At 42.7% G+C, this 19,804-nt stretch overlaps 3 protein-coding genes across 8 annotated transcripts in view; 1 reads left to right on the forward strand and 2 right to left on the reverse strand.

The window, feature by feature from the left end:
- Positions 1-5,698, reverse strand: part of LOC129816411 (nck-associated protein 5-like) — a 111,295-nt gene extending 105,597 nt beyond the window's left edge. For both annotated transcript variants that reach the window (XM_055870869.1, XM_055870868.1), the window contains exon 1: positions 2,192-5,698. The gene's annotated coding sequence lies outside the window, so the exon portion shown is untranslated. The remainder of the gene's footprint in view (positions 1-2,191) is intronic.
- A 902-nt stretch (positions 5,699-6,600) lies between these two features.
- On the reverse strand, positions 6,601-12,408 carry ftcdnl1 (formiminotransferase cyclodeaminase N-terminal like 1). 4 transcript variants are annotated; one of them, XM_055870872.1, is made up of 7 exons: positions 12,306-12,408; positions 11,010-11,128; positions 10,770-10,865; positions 10,313-10,468; positions 9,779-9,826; positions 7,844-8,032; positions 6,601-7,557 (listed from the first exon to the last, which is right to left on the reverse strand). In XM_055870872.1, the coding sequence occupies exons 2-7, from the start codon at positions 11,122-11,124 to the stop codon at positions 7,118-7,120; spliced, it is 1,044 nt and encodes a 347-aa protein (XP_055726847.1). In that variant the 5' UTR covers positions 11,125-11,128; positions 12,306-12,408; the 3' UTR covers positions 6,601-7,117. The 4 variants fall into 4 exon arrangements, with proteins under 4 accessions (XP_055726847.1, XP_055726846.1, XP_055726845.1 ...); XM_055870871.1 differs by lacking the exon at positions 12,306-12,408 and adding an exon at positions 11,681-12,278; XM_055870870.1 differs by lacking the exon at positions 12,306-12,408 and having other exon boundaries at positions 11,010-12,278.
- A 448-nt stretch (positions 12,409-12,856) lies between these two features.
- c19h2orf69 (chromosome 19 C2orf69 homolog) lies at positions 12,857-17,946 on the forward strand. 2 transcript variants are annotated; one of them, XM_055870876.1, is made up of 4 exons: positions 12,858-13,023; positions 13,154-13,446; positions 14,350-14,579; positions 16,210-17,946. In XM_055870876.1, the coding sequence occupies exons 2-4, from the start codon at positions 13,159-13,161 to the stop codon at positions 16,685-16,687; spliced, it is 996 nt and encodes a 331-aa protein (XP_055726851.1). In that variant the 5' UTR covers positions 12,858-13,023; positions 13,154-13,158; the 3' UTR covers positions 16,688-17,946. The 2 variants fall into 2 exon arrangements, with proteins under 2 accessions (XP_055726850.1, XP_055726851.1); XM_055870875.1 differs by having other exon boundaries at positions 12,857-13,446.
- The last annotated feature ends 1,858 nt before the right edge of the window (positions 17,947-19,804 follow it).

Here is a 19,804-nt window from a genome sequence, read left to right on the forward strand (position 1 = left end):
GCCTTGTCCTCGTCAACACTCACACCTGTGTTAACAAGAGAATCACTGACAGCTTGTCCTTTTGTGGCAGGGCTGAAATGCAGTGGAAATGTTTTTGGGGGATTCAGTTAATTTGCATAGCAAAGAGGGACTTTGCAATTAATTGCAATTCATTTGATCACTCTTCATAACATTCTGGAGTATATGCAAATTGCCATCATACAAACTGAGGCAGCAGACTTTGTGAAAATTAATATTTGTGTCATTCTCAAAACTTTTGGCCACGACTGTATATGGGTCAAAAATGACTTTCAGTGTTGATTTACCAGTGTTCTTTTTTCATAGATTTTTTACTAGATAATTTGCTGTGTAGTTCCACATTATCCTCACAAATTGTTCCCATGACAAGTGAAAATATAAGAGTAAGATTATGTTGAACCTTATGTGTGCAAACATATAAGCCACGGTCCTAAATTGAGCCCATGGTGTGGGAACAACTGAGGATGGGCCTACAGTCATTCCATTACTGGCTTGTCAGCAGCAGCAGTTTTTTGTATGTGTGCTTATATGGAAAGACTTGGGCCAGAAAAGTGTCATTAAATGTCTTCCTCTAGGTAGGGGGTAAATTGGTATAATTGAGGAAGCTTTCCTCTTCCTCTCACATTGGCCGTGGGCCCTTCCCCCTGAGCATTTAAATACATACATCTTCAGTAAGTCACATCCTGCTGCAACCCAGACATCTTAATCATTTGACTTAATTTGTCTTATTGCAGTGTACTGTGCTGTTTTACTCCAGAACCCAGAACCAACTATGTCTCCCCCACTTCTCAGATTCAGCAGTAGTGCTAACAGACATTACATTTATGTTAACAGTCTCTCACAAGAGACTACGTGCTGTTTGACCCCAAAAAAAGGGATTATTTAGTAGAAACAATTCCCTACTCAAAGGGGTGAAGCAAGGACGTGCAGTCTGGGCCTGCGGTGTCCTCTGCTGGACCAACTGTTCTGAAAACAACTCCAGTAATGTTCTAAAAATAAAATAAAGTATAAAAAAACTGTTGTTTAAACCTCTGAAGTCAGCTGAAAATGAACGTGGGTGTGGAGACAGCATTACATTTATCTTGGTTACAACACCGCTACGACTGTACAAGCGGGCCTAGCCATCATAGTTCCCAAGCGATTGCTTGCTGCAGCACGCACATATGTCTTGATTACGTAAACAACACCTTGATTACATAAACTCTTTGATTTAATGAAATAAAAATGCATGCACACTACCATATGCATACATATCTATGTTTCACTGTCTATCATCTTCTTGTTGTACTGTATGCTTATCCAAAACATGTAGACTAATTACCTCTTCCTAAATGCATGTCTCAGTCTCCCTTGCCCACACAGTCGATTGCGTGCCTTGACGGGCCAAGCATGAAAATCTAGCTGTGGACATTGACCATCCCCTTGCCCTGAGCCACATCATATCCACTGTTGAGTAAGTGCTCTGTCCTATTCAGGGCTGCTGCGGTGTTGTTGTCATAGTCTTCCATTTCATTTTGTATGAGACTGCCTATTCATCAGGAAGCAATATATCACATATCGGCTGCTACGCACTTTCAACACATGACTATGTGCTTCTCAAAATTCTGTAATCTTGTTTAGATAGGTGCTACCAGAGCAATATTATGTATGTACACAAATCTGCTCCACCCAAAGTGCACAGCTGGCGCAGAAGCACATTTAATTCCACATTGGAGTTCCACACTCAATTTTCAAGCATAATTCAGAATTACCTGGCACATTGAAATGTGTATATACTCCTTGGTATGAATATATCCCTTGGGGAGGGGGATAAAGAACGGATAAAGTGTGAGACTATAGTGGGGGAGTAGATCTGAGGGGAGAAGGGCCATAGGTATGAGGGGGCATGGAGAGGAGTGCAGTGTATGAGGGTCTTAGGCACGAGAGTAATAGAGAAATACCATACCATACCATCCAGTTTATACTCCTTTTTATATGAAGTCCTTTAACACGCCATGAACCTTGCCACTGCTACACAAACCATACTTTTCAAATCCCATCTGTCTGTCTCCATGCCAATTCTCAGGCCATGTATAACACACCTACGATGTGGTAATTCAGTGCCACACTGAACAGTCTTACATTTCTACATGACAGTCATTCATTCAAAGCAGCCATCATGGCAGCATCTTACCCTGTCCGTGGCTATCCACGATTAGGGACGTCAGTATAGATAGCACATGGAGGAATCTTCACTGCAGAGCATGCACTGAGTGGTGGTGCTGAGTGGAGGTGCAACATAGCGCCATCCTTCTTCGCAAGGTCTCCCTTGAAAAATAGGTATTTTGATCTCATTGGGACTAAGATAGAGTTAAATAAAAACCGTGAAGGGTATCCGTGGTAGTAAGAATCCAGCCAGGGAACCCAGTCAAGGGCCCATGTTGAAGCTACAATGAAGAGAAGGCATGGTTTGGTCTTCAAGTCTTCAACAGCTGTTTAGATCCAGGGAGCAATTGCAGGGAAATCCACAGGGAGTCTGAGAAAACAAAATCCACGTGAGGTTCATGTCCACAGAAAATGACAGAAAGGGCTCTTGCAACAATACCATAAACCCATGTGCGCCACCATTGCTCTCTCTCTCTGAGCCTCCCTCTGCAATTCATTCCTTTATCGCTCTATTTCTGTCCTTCTCTGTGATGCTCACTCATACTTCCACTTCAGTGCCCCCTCTCTTTCTCTCCCTATTCTCAGCTGTGTCTCAGCGTTATGCTCTGCCTGTGCCCAGCGGATGTATAACATGTGTTCAGGGTGGGGGTTGGGGACTGCTGACTTCATAGGTGGCACATTCTGCTTCTGCAAGGCGGGTGAGGATAGCCGTTGCATTTTGGACTATTTTAATGAGAGTGACCATGATACACTTAAGTTTCCTCCAAAGCTACTTCAAAATCATAATACTTTACATGAGAAGGGCAATTATTCTAACACTGCGTCAAAAGGTAGTTCCAAGATATTTGACCAACGGTATACATTACTTTCTTTGAATTGACAGAATCAACTAAGTTTAAAAGGAATGTGTTTGACTTTTGGGTACTGCCAAGGAAGATAATGTTATGCTGTCACGACTGACTTGACCTCAGGTCTCAAATTATCCGAAATAAAATGATAAAATCACAGCGAAAACACATTACTGAAGAAACAAATGTTATGTTCCACATATCGGCTTAATAACTTGCTTATGAATGGTTGCCCATTTGCGCACATCAGATCCTTTCTGTCTGTATCATGTCACATGACCCTCAGTTGATACACTGCCAGGCTTTCAACTCATGTCGAAAGAATCCTATGTCGCATCTATCGAAGAACTAAAAAGGCACACAACTCTAAAAACATTGGATTATTACAATGAAATGTTTACAGTGAACATTTGATTAGAGATGAATATTTATAGTGAAAATTAGGGCTGTAACATTAACCCCTGATTTGATATAAAATCTACAGTATGTTATTGCTATGAAATATACAGTAACAGACAACCAATGCCACTCTATCATAATGTCTGTTTGCCTAGTGACTACCTAATCCACACTTTCTAGTGAGTATCTAAAAGGGCCCTCCTTGAAAGTAAGTGTCAACCTACAATCTAGCATGGTTGCATTTACAGTCGTTAGGGCTATCAGAAGTGACTCACTAAGGACTAATGAGGTTAATAGGGAGGGAGGGAGGGGTGTAGTTTGATAGAGAGGGAGGAAAAGATAGTTAGGAAAAAAGCAAAAAAAAGACAGTGAGAGAGGGAAAGCAGAGAGAGCCCGAGTGAGCTCGAGACCGAGAGAAACTTAAATTACATTTCCCTGGGAATAAATAAAGTACCTATCTATCTAATGCTCAATCAGTTGTTTTTTTCTTTACATTAGGGAAATACATGAGACTTCAGACTTGTGGCAGACAAACATGTTCTAAGCCACCAGATGCCACGCATTACCTGGACCATTTTCATCCCATAAAAGTAAGCTAATGCATGGTGACATGAGTGACAGCTGCTTAGATTAAATTAGGTAGCTTTTCAAAACAAAGTGCAGAGTGAGTGCTAATATATGAGTTTGAGGTAGATACTGTTTGGAAGTTAAATGAGCAAAAATGTGAATAGGGTTCCATGTACATGTCCATACGTGTGTGTGAGAGTGTTGGGAGGACCAGGACAGCCCTGGGCTTATGCTGTGACCTACATTGGGGCCTGATGCTCCCAAGGCCGGCAGGGAGTGTGTGTGTGTGTGTGTGTTGTGCAGTATGTACTGTACTGATGAGATGAAGCTGCATGGCTGCATTAACTGTATGACTAAGAGCCTCAGCTGGACAAGATACAAAGAGATTAATGTGCACACATTAAGAAGGAACGTACAAATGCATATAAACGCCTAATGCAAACAAATATAGCCTACTGTAGGAAAATTCATACCTAAAGTACACAAACCATACAAGTACATACAGTCATAACGATGGTGCATGCATACATTAAGGGTGCAACACCAAATTCTATCTCTGGAATGCCTTGATAGCTCACACCATCAGATCGCTTGTGGGCTTTTAAATGTATGTGAAACACAGACGTGGGTCAAAATAATATTATGTTTCCTGTCGATTATTTAGGTGCACTTGATTTAGCTGTGCAGGGTTTTCAGGGGGTGTGTGGGGGGGTTTGATGGCAGGTAGCCCTACGTGGGGCTGCTGGCTTCACATCATCTAGCTTTGAGGATCTTCCCTCAGAGACGTAGCCAATCCAGAAACGATTTAATAAAATTCCACCTTTGTTGTTCCTTCAGTTAAGCCTGTACTCGGTTGAACTGCCTTCGTGTAACCAATGAGTGAAATCATCTCGTCCCAGCACTATCTGCTTGTCATCTAGCCAAATTCTCCTGCATGTCATCAAATGGTTAATACTGTGAGTCAGAATGGAGGCAAATAGCCTCGCAATACACGTTACAGTACTCTCTAATGTAACACTCAAATTTCACAGTGCACAGATACACAAAGACAATTAAAAACATGAATATGTGAAGATTAAATTATAAATGAGTAATATCGTGAATTAAATTAGTAGAATTATCATAATGCATAGTGGACATGCATACAGTACATATCCCTCTTGTAGCCAAGCTATACTGAACAAAAATATAAACAAAACATGCAACAATTTCATAGATTTTAAATACATTTATTAGGCCCTAATCTATGGATTTTACATGACTGGGAATACAGATATGCTTCTGTTGGTCACAGATTCCTTTAAAGATTGGTCCTCACAATGGACCTCAGGATCTCACAGTATTTTTGTGCATTTAAATTGCTATTGATAAAATGCAACTGTGTTCGTTGTCCGTAGCTTTATGCCTGCCCATACCATAACCCCACCACCACCATGGGGCACTCTGTTCACAACGTTGACATCTGCAAACCACTCGCCCACACTCTCTCTAAAACGTATGAGGCAGCTTATGGTAGAGAAATGAACTGGCAACAGCTTGTGTGGACATTCCTGCAGTCAGGATGCCAATTGCATGCTCCCTCAAAACTGGAGACATCTGTGTTCATTGTGTTGTGTGACAAAACTGCACATTTTTAATGGCCTTTTATTGACCCCAGCACAAGGTGCAACTGTGTAATTATCATGCTGTTTAATCAGCTTCTTTATATGCCACACTTGTCAGGTGGATGGATTATTTTGGCAAAGGAGAAATGCTCACTAACAGGGATTAAAAACAAATTTGTGCCCAAAATTTGAGAGAAATAAGCTTTGTGCGTATGGAACATTTCTGGGATCTTTTATTACAGCTCATGAAACATGGGACCAACACTTTACATGTTGTGTTTATATTTGTGTTCAGTATAGATTCATTTAATTGGCATACATATTGCAATTAGTTGAACGTATAGTGAAAGCGCATGCAAAAACTATTCCCCATATGAATACATAACATCAATTCTCTAGGATATTATGCATTTGTATCTTGGATGGCAAAAATTGCCTTCAGCAGACTGACTGACTAAAAGCGATGTATGCTAAATTACAGGAAATTACCAAGGACCCATCTGTAAACACAGTTCCATATTTATACCAAACAGGAAGTGACCTGACCATCGCCCAAATTCCAAAGTGGTGGACATGAGAAAATTATATCTTGAATAGCTTAAGAACCAGCCCTAAACTTAACCCTGTCCTTGACCACTTTTGGAGTGAGCCATTTCTATCAACATGGTAATTTTAAATCCAATCACAAAAGGCAATAAAAACGTAAATAGACAGAGCAAACAAATGTCTATGCGTTTTGACACGTCTCGGCAAAGACCATGCCAAACAGTGTGCACGTTTCTTTGTCTGAAGGTGGCCAGAACTTTCCTGGCTGACGCTAGACCACGTCTTACAACACGAGGTGTGTACACACTTTGGTCTGGATACACAGTTGCTTTTTTTACTCTCACTGAGTCCAATATTAATGGTAGTTTTAGATTTTTGAACATGAGAATGTTACAGAACGCACCTTCAATAGATTTCATGATTATATATATTTTTTTGGTAGAATTATAAACAATAATATGAAAATAGTAAAGTTATAGTAAAGTCATGTTTATTCTTTATAAATTAGTAGAAGTCAAATAAAGAAGGATTAACCTGTTAAATAGAACAATAAATTGCAACATTTTGCAGCACTTTCAGTGTTATTCTGACTTGAGATATGCACGCTTAACAAAATAAATTGTGTAAGTATCCCACTGACATCGTTAAATGATTTACAAAAAAGTATTACCTCAACTCTAAATTGGTAATTTGTCTCTTTGTGTCTTGATGAGTACTTATATTAAGATGATCACAGTTAAGGACTATGGCATTGATGTTTTCAACCATGATCACCACACTAAATAAGATTATCTCTACAATATCCTTGTTCAGATGTGCTACATCAAATCCAGAGCCCACAGATTCAAAACTGTTGTGTAATAGTCGTGCATTTGTGCAATTCATATGCTTTAAACCTTGCCGATAACAGCTTGCATGTCCTTTTACATTCTTCGTTCAATCAACCTGAATAATACAAAACGTTGAGGTTTTGTAGTAAAGTTTGGAAGGTTACATGTGTAACCTGCGCAGTTCTTTCCAGAACTCAGCGATGCCCAATGACAAAGCTCTCTCTGCCAGGCCTCTGCACTCATGGGGCGTGAACCCCACCAGCGCCGTGCCCTTAGTGGCCACCCCCTGCCGTCCTGCCAGCTCTGCCACCCTGGCTGTGATAAGAGATGCCGGGGCGTGGCAGTATAGCTGCCCACCAATACTGAAGGTGGGCCACGGCCCGCCCCTCTCCCCAACCTGGCTAGGAGGGTTTCCCTTCATGCTCTCCACATTGCAGGCTATCTCCACGGCACCCTCGTGTGGCAGGGCCAGCACTTGCACCCCCGGTATCCCCCCAGGGGTAGACTCCCTAATCGACATGGCGATGCTGCGCCCCAGAGCCAGGTCCTGGGTGTCGATGGTGACGTTGCAGTTCATGACGTAGGGACTAGCTCCGATGCCTGCATGGCAAAGGTGGGGTCAAAGTTCAGAAGATCAAACAAAAAGTCACAAGACGGTGCGAACAAAGAGGTACAGAGATGCGGTTATTTTCAAATGTGCCAAATTAGTGGTTACTGGGTACACTCTCTCTGTGCTATACTTCATGAGTGTAATGTGGGGGCACTGAGGGCCTGTCCTCAGAATGAAACATGCAAATCTAGCCTAACCCTATGTTTTAAAAATCACCTCTCAGTATTTGCATGCACAGGACATCCACCAACCGCCAAGCCCTAAGCGAGTGCTAACCTGTGAGGCCATATCGTTTCTGTGGCAGGGGCCCCACGTCTGGTCGGATGGCTCCTGTGTCTGGATTCTTCCTGAACCAGCCCATCTCCTTGCGTCTCTGCGCCAGGCCTCGGTGCTGGGGTGAGTCTGCCCAACCAAAGAAGAAAGCACTGGTGCCACTGACCCGTTCAGTCAGCCCAGCAGCCACCGCTGGACAGGGTGAGAGGATGGGTTAACACATACAGTTGAAGTAGGAAGGTTACATACACTTAGGTTGGAGTCATTACAACTCGTTTTTCAACCACTCTACAAATTCGTGTTAACAAACTATAGTTTTGGCAAGTCGTTTAGGACATCTACTTTGTGCATGACAAGTCATTTTTCCAAAAATTGTTTACAAACAGATTATTTCACTTATAATTCACTATATCACAATTTCAGTGGGTCAGAAGTTTACATACACTAAGTTGACTGTGCCTTTACACAACTTGGGAAATTCCAGAAAATGGTGTCATGGCTTTAGAAGCTTCTGATAGGCTAATTGACATCATTTGACTCAAATGTGAGGTGTACCTGTGGATGTATTTCAAGGCCTACCTACAAACTCAGAGCCTCTTTGCTTGACATCATGGCAAAATCAAAAGAAATCAGCCAAAACCTCAGAAAAAAAAAATTGTAGACCTCCACAAGTCTGGTTCATCCTTGGGAGCAATTTCCAAACGCCTAAAGGTACCACGTTCATCTGTACAAACAAGAGTACGCAAGTATAAACACCACGGGACCACGTAGCCGTAATACCGCTCAGGAAGGAGTCACGTTCAGTCTCCTAGAGATGAACGTACTTTGGTGCGAAAAGTGCAAATCAATCCCACAACAACAGCAAAGGACCTTGTGAAGATGCTGGAGGAAACGGGTACAAAAGTATCTGCAACTGCACATGGGGACAAATATCGTACTTTTTGGAGAAATGTCCTCTGGTCTGATGAAACAAAAATAGTTTGGCCATAATGACCATCGTTATGTTTGGAGGAAAAATGGGGACGCTTGCAAGCTGAAGAACACCATCTCAACCTTGAAGCACGGGGGTGGCAGCATCATGTTGTGGGGGTGCTTTGCTGCAGGAGGGACTGGTGCATTTCACAAAATAGATGGCATCATGAGGAGGTAAAATGATGTGGTTACATTGAAGCAACATCAGTCAGGAAGTTAAAGCTTGGTCGCAAATGGGTCTTCCAAATGGACAATGACCCCAAGCATACTTCCAAAGTTGTGGCAAAATGGCTTAAGGACAACAAAGTCAAGGTATTGGAGTGGCCATCCCAAAGCCCTGACCTCAATCCCATAGAAAATTTGTGGGCAGAACTGAAAAAGCGTGTGCGAGCAAGGAGGCCTACAAACCTGACTCAGTTACCCCAGCTCTGTGACGAGGAATGGAACAAAATTCACCCAACTTATTGTGGGAAACTTGTGGAAGGCTACCCTAAACGTTTGACCCAAGTTAAAGAATTGAAAGGCAATGCTACCAAATACTAATTGAGTTTACGTAAACTTCTGACCCACTGAGAATGTGATGAAAGAAATAAAAGCTGAAATAAATAATTCTCTCTAATATTATTCTGACATTTCACATTCTTAAAATAAAGTGGTGATCCTAACTTAACTAAGACAGGGAATATTTACTAGGATTAAATGTCAGGAATTGTGAAAAACTGAGTTTAAATGTAGTTGGCTAAGGTGTGTAAACTTCTGACTTACACTGTACCAATTGGATACCACGAAAATGGGAGAAAAAAAGGGTTAAAAAACAAACAATAAAAAACTTATTTCACTTAAATCTATGGCAAGACCTAACAATGGTAGCAAGAAATTTGAAAAGAATAATGGGCAAATATTGCACAATCCAGATGTGGAAAACTCATAAGCCTTGTTCACATTGGCAGTTTGAAGTGACTCAACTCCAAAATGCGTGCATATCCGATTCGAATCGGTTCCTTTTCCTGCAACCTGAACAGACAAAAATGCACATGAATCAGATATTTCGAGCCACATTTCAAACCACTGTCGCAAGTGGTTTGAGGTCAGATACAAATCTGATTCCTGGCAATGCGATTTGTGTTTGAATGGTCAAATCTGAGTTATTTGGCATATCTTGTTGCTTGCTAGCTACTCTGTTGAAAGTTTGACAAGAACATGTGGTAGCCAATTAGATTGTTAACTGTTTACAAACAAATTAGTGAATCGGGTATTGTGTGTAAATGGGTGGGGGGAAAAAGTAATCAATTTTTAATTCAGGCTGTAACAACAAAATGTGGAATAAGTCAAGGGGTATGAATACTTTCTGAAGACACTGTACATACACCACTGCATGAGGCGCCGCACAATTCACACGTATACAGCATACAACATGATGTACTGAGAAGAGAGAAAGAAGGGGCCAAAGCTTTAAAGTGTAGACACATAAATGCAGGCACACGCACACCACCCACACACCTCTAGCTTCTTTGGCACAGTCCCCCAGTCCCACCTCCTCTCCCAGAGGGTAGAGGGGCACCAGGTCCACAGCGCCCATCGTTGGGTGGCCGCCTGCATAGGCACTCATGTCAATCAGTCGACAGGCCTGCTCACACGCAGACAGCACTGCCTCCTCTGCAACAGAAACACATTGACAACGCCTTCTATTATTGGAATGACAAGTGAAATCAGGGTTCAGTTATTGGTTAAATTAGGATGCTTAATTCCTGGTCTGCTTGAAAAATGTTTAGGCAGCCATGTTCAGGGGTTACTATACCACTGCCCCTCATAAGACTAAAAGATTGTCGGAGGATAATGAAGACCTTTGCAAAGTACTTGTCATATTTATTGTAACATTGTGATCCCGAACAAAGCCTGTAGGAAATGTCCCTTAGTGTAGTTGTTGTTTTTCCTCAATAAAAGGACAGAGACTCACTGATGCAGTCAATACTGGCCACGATGGTGATGACAGACCGGTTGTAGTCTAGGTCATTAAAGATGTTGAGCACTGTTGTCCCTTCTCGCCGTCCGCCTGACAAGATGCATACAATCGGAAAGATGCATAAATCCATGAAGAAACCATCATATTTTGTTAAATCATAACTATTTTTCACTCCTATCACTGTTACTACTGTATATGCAGTGAACAATTAAACATTTTATAGGGGTAACTCACCATTACTGTCAAATACAGCTGCCCTGGCCACTGTTTCCACCAATTCCTTCTTGCGGGCTTCTGAGACATTGAGGAGGCAGGCGACCAGACGCTGGCTTATGGCACTATGAGCCATCCCCCTGAAGGAGCCCATGTCACTGAACTTTAGGTAGGCTGATTTTGCAGTGGTCTATTTCACCAGATACAAATTGTAGCTAAACACCAGTTATTTGACAACTGTACTTGGGTCTCTCTATTATATTCTGATGGTTGAAAAGTTCTCATTTTGGGATTATCTATTTTACTCCATTGAAATACAACTTCATGGAGAAATTTAACATTTTCATCACAAATATGTCAATATGTCTACAACATTGCAAAGTACAACTGCAGCTTGGTTGATCGAAAAGTATTTGATATCTCGCCATCATAACATAAGCAATATATCAAACATAAACATGGAGTACATTTTTTTATAGAAACATTACAAACGCATGTGTCAAATGAATATCCCACTTGTAACTTTGAATGTTGTCATCAACCAAAATGATACAAATCCAAAACATTGCCAATACAGTTGTTACACAAGAGTAAGCAAGCGCAGTTCATAAATGCATTCATTAACATATAAAACATGACATGCTAAACATCTCTCGTGCTGGCCTGATATGTAGCCATAATGTAATACTTGCGTTCTAATAACCACGAAAAACGCCAACACACAGTCAATCAAGTGTCTACTGTAAAGCGAAAAACGTATACAGGTTGCAAAATCTGTGATTCAGAAGCTGCCTCTCCAATAGAAATCGGTCGTCACTAGTTACCACAGCCACAAAGCTATAAACCCCGCCCATTTCTACAATTTTCTGGTTAAAATCTGATTTTAAACCTAATCCTAACCACACTGCTAACCTTATGACTAACCTTCAATTAATACCAAAAAGCAAATTTTTGTTTACATTACTTTTTACGATAGCCAAATTTGACATGGTGACTGTGGTAACTAGTGGAAACCAGAGAAATCCCCGATCACACTTGTAAACGATGTAATGGCGACGTCGGCTAAACTAAACTCATGCGCAGAAGCACATCATCTGGGCTAACTGTTGTTTCGCGCCAAATTGCGTTGGTGCAGGCTGTCAAATCAAAGGCACATCTTCGATACAAAAGTTATTTTTTATGTAAATGAAAACATGGCAGTTTGTCACTTTCACGAGGTTAGCGTAATAAGATGTTCAAGTAATTAAAACATTGGCTCGAATCTAGGTTGTGCCTTTAGATTTTGTGAAAATTAACAATTAAGGAATAATTAGTCACTTCTCTAATTGACTTCTCAAACCCCGGCCTGGTCTGCTTCGTAAGCGTTCCCGAAAGTCTCTCACGATGTTGCACCTCTGGGTTTAGTAACTCAGTTTTAAATTCAAACTTCAACCATTGAGTTCATAAACCGAGAGGCAACATCGCGAGACTTCCGGGAAGGCATGCAGACCAGGCCAGGGATTGGGGTTTCAGAAGTAATTTAGAGAGGTGACAAATTCTTCCTTAGTTGTCAATTTTCTCAAATATAAAAGCACAACCTAGAGCCGGGCCGCCAACCTCATGAAAGTGACAAACTGACACGTTTTCATCCAAAACAATTTATTGAAGGTCTGCCTTTGATTTCACGTTCTGCACATGCGCAGTTTGGCGCGAGACGACCGTTAGAACCGATTACGTGTTTCAGCGCATGAGTTTAGAAAGCAAAAGACACCATGACTTCGCCTACTACAAGCGTGATCGGGGTTTTCTATTGGAGAAGCAGTTTCTGCCCATCTTTATATTGTACGGTCTTTGCTGTGATCATGCGCAATTCGTATTTTGCTTACAGGAACCGGATGAGGGCTGGTTCCCGTTTTGACGTCCTTGGCAAACAGCGACACGTGGAGGACCAAAATGCAAAGACAACAACAGTACTCGCTTTAGCGTCACCCAGGTTACATGATTATCAACGTCCAGGAAAAACAACGATGTTGAGGAGGAACTACAACGACATAAGGTAGAAAGTTGTTTATGACTATTTTGTCGATATTGCATCGTTTTGCACGTTTATTGTCGTATGTCTGTCTCGGATGCTGTACATTAACTGGCTATGCATTTGCGTCTAAACTACACTAATCCGGTTTTAGACCCCATGATAACCACTCGTGGAGTTGCAACGGGCTTTCATTGTGCAGCAAACGCAATGAGCGCTGCAGCAGGTTCATCGTCATTCGAGCCTCCAGAGCATTCTCTGCCTGGACTCCAGGAAACACGCCCTGGGAGCCCGCCGCGACTGCGGAGACTGGTCGACATTCCGGGATGCCAACCGGACCGAGTCAACGACTTGCTTCTACTCAGTACTTTGGATTCACAGGGACGATGCGGTTCAGACGCCGAATATCGCAGTGCACATGTTGTGTTTTTCCCTGGAGACATACAGGTGAGAGGTGTGGGTTTTGTCAGGCAGGTACATATGCATATCACTTATTTCGCCATCAAATGAACATTTCAGCTATTTGTCATTGCATTATGCAGGTTGGTAACGTTATACACGTATTCCAATTGATGCCAAGCATAAGGGTGAAAGGCCGTTGCGTAGCCAGCCTATAATCCTGTTAGCTAAATTGGTTACAGCTATGGTTGTTTACATTTCAAGTGGAGTGTCGAATTCACATACTCCTGCCCACAACTAATAACATCCATTCCAAGAGTTCCAACAGACTAGCCTACTAAAATGTTATGATTCCAAGGGTATCTTAGTATTTCCGAGGGAATGTTAGTATTCTGAAGATGTTGCGAGTGTGATGCTCAGCAATTGTTAATGAATGTGTTCATTGTATGCGACCCCTTTAATGTCTATGTATGCAACCCCAGACCATGATCACATAGGGACCACTCTTTCACCTGATGTGTTAAACTCCATTGGGAAGAGGATAGTTTAAAAACTAGTTTAGTAAGTTTGGTCTTCCACCCAAGGACCAAATACATGAGGGTAGCTTTTTTCCCCCTCAGAATTAGTTCATGGTCATTGTTAGGCGAACTGCATGACACTGCAGAACAGGTCTTGTCTCCCAATTGATGCGGTTGTTATTTAGTTGCCATGATGCACAAAAACATGAACCCTTCTTAAGCTGCTTTAAGCCAGGTGACTCACCCCATCTTTCTCTCTCTCCATCCTCGGCCCTTTCCCTTATGTCCATCTCCCCCACTCACACCCACATCTGTCTATTTCCCTTTTCACTGACCGCCTCTCCTTTTCCCCACTTCCCTCCGCCTCCACCCAACCCACTCCTCCCCGTCTATCTCGTACACCACTGTTCCTCTGTCCATCTCTCATCCCTAGAACTTCCAGCAGGAGATGTCGCTCCAGCCAGAGGGGGCGCAGTGGCTGTCCTGGAGCCTGGAGAACGTCGCCCTCACCCTGGGTCGCCGCTTCCCTGACCGCCACGTGTGGGTGATCCGAGCCTCCCGCATGTACCTGCACAAGTTCAGCTGCTATCACAACTTTGTGGAGAGCAACCTGTTTGGAGCGCCCGAGCACTCACCTGACTACGGAGCATTTCGCCACCTGAGGTATCCCATCTCGTAATGTTTTATTCTAGCACAGATTGTCACTAACACTCACTGCCTCAGACCCCTTGACTTTTTCCACATTTTGTTACATTACAGCCTTATTCTAAAATTGATTTGATTTATTTTTCCTCAATCTACACACTACCCCATAATGACAAAGCGGAAACAGGTTTAGACATTTTTGCGAACTTATGATTTTTTAAATACCTTATTTACCTAAGTATTCAGACCCTTTACTATGAGACTCAAAATTGGCCTCAGGTGCATCCTGTTTCTATTGATCATCCTTGAGATGTTTCTTCAACTTGATTGGAGTCCACCTGTGGTAAATTCAATTGATTGGACATGATTTAGATGGGGACCTTATAGACAGGTGTGTGCCTAAGTTGACATCAAAGCAAAAACCAAGCCATGAGGTCAAAAGGAATTGTCCGTAGAGCTCCGAGACTGGATTGTGTCGAGGCACAGGTCTGGGGAAAGATAGCAAAAAATTGCTGCAGCATTGAAGGTTCCCAAGAACACAGTGGCCTCCATTCTTAAATGGAAGAAATGTTGAACCACCAAGACTCTTCCTAGAGCTGGACACCCTGCCAAACTGAGCAATCTGGGGAGAAGGGCCTTGGTCAGGAAGGTGACCAAGAACCCGATGGTCACTCTGACAGAGTTCCACTGTGGAGATGGGAGAACCTTCCAGAAGGACAACCATCTCTGCAGCACTCCACCAATCAGGCCTTTATGGTAGAGTGGCCAGACTGAAGCCACTCCTCAGTAAAAAGGCACATGACAGCCCGCTTGGAGCTTGCCAAAAGGCACATAAAGACTCTCAGACCATGAGAAACAAGATTCTCTGGTCTGATGAAACCTAGATTCAACTCTTTGGCCTGAATGCCAAGCGTCACATCTGGAAGAAACCTGGCACCATCCCTACAGTGAAGCATGTTGGCAGCAGCATACTGTGGGGATGTTTTTCAGCAGCAGGGACTGGGAGACTAGTCAGGATCGAGGGAAAGAAGAATGGAATAAAGTACAGAGATTCTTGATGAAAACCTGCTCCAGAGCACTCAGGATCTCAGACTGGAGCGAAGGTTCACCTTCTAACAGGACAACGACCCTAAGCACACAGCCAAGGCAACGCAGGAGTGGCTTCGGCACAAGTCGATGAATGTCCTTGAGTGGCCCAGCTAGAACCTGATCGAACATCTCCGGAGAGACCTGAAAATAGGTGTGCAGCGACGCTCCCCAACCAACCTGACAGTGCTTGAGGATCTACAGAGAAAAATGGGAGAAACTCCCCAAATACAGGTGTGCCATGCTTCTAGTATAATACCCAAGAAGACTTGAGGCTGTAATTGCTGCCAAAGGTGCTTCAACAAAGTCCTGAGTCTGAATACTTATGTAAATGTGATATTTTTTAAATAAATTAACAAAACATTTCTAAACCTGTTTTTACTTTGTCATTATGCAATATTGTGTGTAGATAAAGAATTGTTTAAAAAAGGCTAACTTAAAATGTGGGAAAAAGTCAAGGGGACTCAATACTTTTCGAATGCCCTTTTTATGCAGTTGTCTCACTTTACTGTAAATTGCTTTAGATAATCTGCCAAATGACTCAATTATAACTGATTTGTAGGGCACTGCTGAGCAACGGCATGGAGCGAGCTGGCTTGCCTAACCCCCTCCCGCTTCAAAGGGGTGGCGACACAGTTGCCCCGGGTTTCTCCTTGGCCCTGGTTGGCTTCAGCAAAGGCTGCGTGGTGCTCAACCAGATGGTGTACGAGCTGGCGAGGGCGCGGGCTGACCCGGAGCTGGGGCCATTTGTGGAGCGCCTTTCAGACATGTACTGGCTGGACGGTGGCCACCCGGGAGGCAGCGAGACCTGGGTGACTGACAAGCGGGCGCTGGGGGAACTGGCGGCCAGTGGGGTTGCGGTCCACGCCCATGTGACACCGTACGAGGTGCGTGACCCCATGCGAGCCTGGGTGGGCCGAGAGCATGGTCGCTTTGTCAAGAAACTTGAGGATCTAGGGGCCCGACTCAGCCAGAAGCTGCACTTTGAGGATGAGCCAGCATCCATCGAGAACCACTTCCGGATCATCCAGGATTTCTAAGGTGTTTGTTCATTCCTGATTGTCTATTGGCATGCAAAGTAAAAAAAATAAAAATACTGGCAAAGCTTGATTCGATCTGCAAATTTCTGGTTTAATGCAAGGGGCTAAAGCTAGTTGAGTCTCATTCATCCCTCTTGGTTCTTCCTTTCGTGCAGAAGTCAATCTATCACTGTCTATATCTTCCTAGACCTCATATTTCATGATCTAATGGCTCAAATATATTTTTCTTTAAAATCCAAGCATGCAGATTCCAATTGGAATGCATTGCCCTTATCTTGACACCCCTCAGTCGTTTCTCCTAGGAATGCATTTCCTTACTTCCACTAGATTGACCTTTATCATAGACAAGTTTGCATATTGTACCGAATAAGGGCTATTTGCATGTGAACATTTGACAGAATGCACCATTTAAAGAGTATGTAGCACAAAATCAAACCTTTAATGAAAACAATTGGGGAAATGGCACCGCACAACTTCCAGTAAAGTCACTTTCGATCTAGGGATTTCATGTTTAATTTAGGTAGTACAGTAATTCTGCTCTTAGATTATGCATGTATGAACTACACTTAAACATTCAGCCCATAGCGGGAGGTTTAAAAATTGCTGTACTTACTAGTCGCCAAAGTTCCGGAGCATGTCTTTAAGATCGAGGGCCAGACCTGTCAATTGTCAGATTATCTAGCCTTGATTGTAACCTTTGCCTTTTTGTTTATTTTCTTGCAATATTTCGGGGGCAACAGTTGACTATTCCTCAAGTGCAGCAGCTCCTTCCATTGAACATTGTCTTGATATCAAGTGACATACTGTGGTGACTTGGAGTGGGCCTCTCTTTCACCAAGGAACACTTGGTGGTGTTTGTGTGGAACAACTAAATTTCCTGCTGTTGCTTGGGTCAGAATGTCCCGTAACTTGTTGTAAATTGATTTATGTTCAGTGATGGACTTTGAGTTGGAGGTTAGCTTAAATGAATCTTGCAGGCTGTTGTTCAGCATTCATACTGTATTCTAATAGACTAGACTAGAGTGATATCTCTTGGTAAGCTTATAGAGCTGCTTTTGCACTACCATGCTGGATTTCTGGTGATTATTGTTTCAATGGCTACTGAAATGCAATGAATGTACTTTTCTACTTCATAGCCATTCCATTTTTTTTTTTTAATGCTGTTTTTGTTTAAGACATGCTATTCCGTAGCTGCTGTTGTATGATTCACTCACTTAGAAAAAACTGACCAACTCTTAAAATATACAATACTGTTGAAATGTGTGTGTGTGTGTGTGTGTGTATAGTGGTTATTTCAATCAAACACATTTTATATTTGTAAATGGTTGATTATACCTAGCTGCATGCATGTCTGGCACACAGCAATCATGATACAAAATGCATTTTAAGGTACACTACATGACCAAATGTATGTGGACACCTGCTAGTCGAACATCTCATTCCAAAATCATTGGCATTAATATGGAGTTGGTCCCCCTTTGCTGCTATAACAGCCTCCACTCTTCTGGGAAGGCTTTCCACTAGATGTTGGAACAGTGCTGCCGGGACTTGGTTCCATTCAGCCACAAGAGCATTAGTGAGGTCGGGCACTGATGTTGGGCGATTAGACCTGGCTCGCAGTCAATGTTCCAATTCAGGTCAGTCAAGTTCTTCCACACCGATCTCGACAAACCATTTCTGCATGGACATCTTTGTGCATGGGGGGGGGGCATTGTCATGCTGAAACAGTTAAGGGCCTTCCCCAAACTGTTGCCACAAAATTGTCTAGAATGTCATTGTATGTAGCATTAAGATTTCCATTCACTTGAAATAAGGGGCCTAGCCTGAACCATGAAAAACAGCCCCAGACCATTATTCCTCCTCCACCAAACATTACAGTTGGCTCTATACATTGCGGCAGATAGCGTTCTCCTGGCATCTGCGAAACCCAGATTTGTCCGTTGTATTGCCAGATGGTTAAACGTGATTCATCCCACCAGAGAACGCGTTTCCACTGCTCCAGAGTCCAATCAAGCGCATTGAGCTTTACACCACTCCAGCCAAAGCTTGGCATTGCACATGGTGATCTTAGGCTTGTGTTCGGCTGCTCGGCCATGGAAACACATTTCAGGAAGCTCCCGACAAACAGTTATTGTGCTGACGTTGCTTCTAGAGGCAGTTGGAGCTCGATAGTGAGTGTTGCAACATACTTTTTTTTTTACGCACTTCAGCACTCGGCGGTCCCGTTCTGTGCGCATGTGTGACCTACCACTTCGCGGCTGTTGCTTCTAGAAGTTTCCACTTCACAATAACAGCACTTACAGTTGACCGGGGCAGCTCTAGCAGGGCAGAAATTTGACAAACTGACTTGTTGAAAAGGTGGCATCCTATGTCACGTTGAACGTCACTGAGCTCTTCAGTAAGGTCATTATACTGCCAATGTTTGTCTATGGAGATAGCATGGTTGTGTGCTCAATTTTACACACTTGTCAGCAACATGTCGCTGAAATAGCCAAATCCACTAATTTGAAGGTGTCCACATACTTTATAATCGATGTAGTAAATGATAAGTTAACATACGGTCATTAAACACCTGTAGCTAGCCAAGTCCTTACACCTTGTGCATCCACAATGGAATAGTGAAAATGGATACGTTTTAAGTGGAGCTTAGAGGGGAAGTTCAGGATTTTACAACTTGATGTTAGATGGTTCCTCATCCTGAAAGTCAATGGGAGTGATAGGGGCATGTGTGTCAATGTCATTGCCAAATCAACTCCTTATTTGTTTTGATATTACTTATTGCTTTTTTTATTTATCAAAAAAAGAATGGGACACATGGCCATCAGCACTAGGAGGCAATGTTTCCTCATCAGTAGATGGCAGAACAATGGAGATAATTGCTTACTTGCTTTTGGCAGAACAATGCCCTGGATGATGGCATGCCTTAGTTCTGTTGTTCATGGCCGCCGGTAGTTCCTCTGTTTAAAGACCAGTCTCTGCAGATGTTGTCCACAAATGTTTCTTGTGGTCTTCGCACCTGAGGGAACCCACTGAGATAAGACAAAATGTAGAAAGAAAAACAGTACAGACTCAGGACTTTGTGCAGCAGTGTAAAAAGACCAGACTCCATCCACCATG

Source organism: Salvelinus fontinalis, chromosome 19 (genome assembly GCF_029448725.1).
Source record: "Salvelinus fontinalis isolate EN_2023a chromosome 19, ASM2944872v1, whole genome shotgun sequence".
Lineage (NCBI taxonomy): Eukaryota > Metazoa > Chordata > Actinopteri > Salmoniformes > Salmonidae > Salvelinus > Salvelinus fontinalis.

Excerpts from the sequence above, each read along its gene's own strand:
- c19h2orf69 (XM_055870875.1), top strand. The coding sequence starts at position 13,117 with ATGCATTTGCGTCTAAACTACACTAATCCGGTTTTAGACCCCATGATA. Across the intron at positions 13,447-14,349 it reads TTTTCCCTGGAGACATACAG|AACTTCCAGCAGGAGATGTC; the intron begins GTGAGAGGTGTG and ends TCTCATCCCTAG. Across the intron at positions 14,580-16,209 it reads GGAGCATTTCGCCACCTGAG|GGCACTGCTGAGCAACGGCA; the intron begins GTATCCCATCTC and ends ACTGATTTGTAG.
- ftcdnl1 (XM_055870870.1), bottom strand. The coding sequence starts at position 11,142 with ATGGGCTCCTTCAGGGGGATGGCTCATAGTGCCATAAGCCAGCGTCTG. Across the intron at positions 10,866-11,009 it reads AGCTGTATTTGACAGTAATG|GCGGACGGCGAGAAGGGACA; the intron begins GTGAGTTACCCC and ends GCATCTTGTCAG. Across the intron at positions 7,558-7,843 it reads GAAACGATATGGCCTCACAG|GCATCGGAGCTAGTCCCTAC; the intron begins GTTAGCACTCGC and ends TTTGCCATGCAG.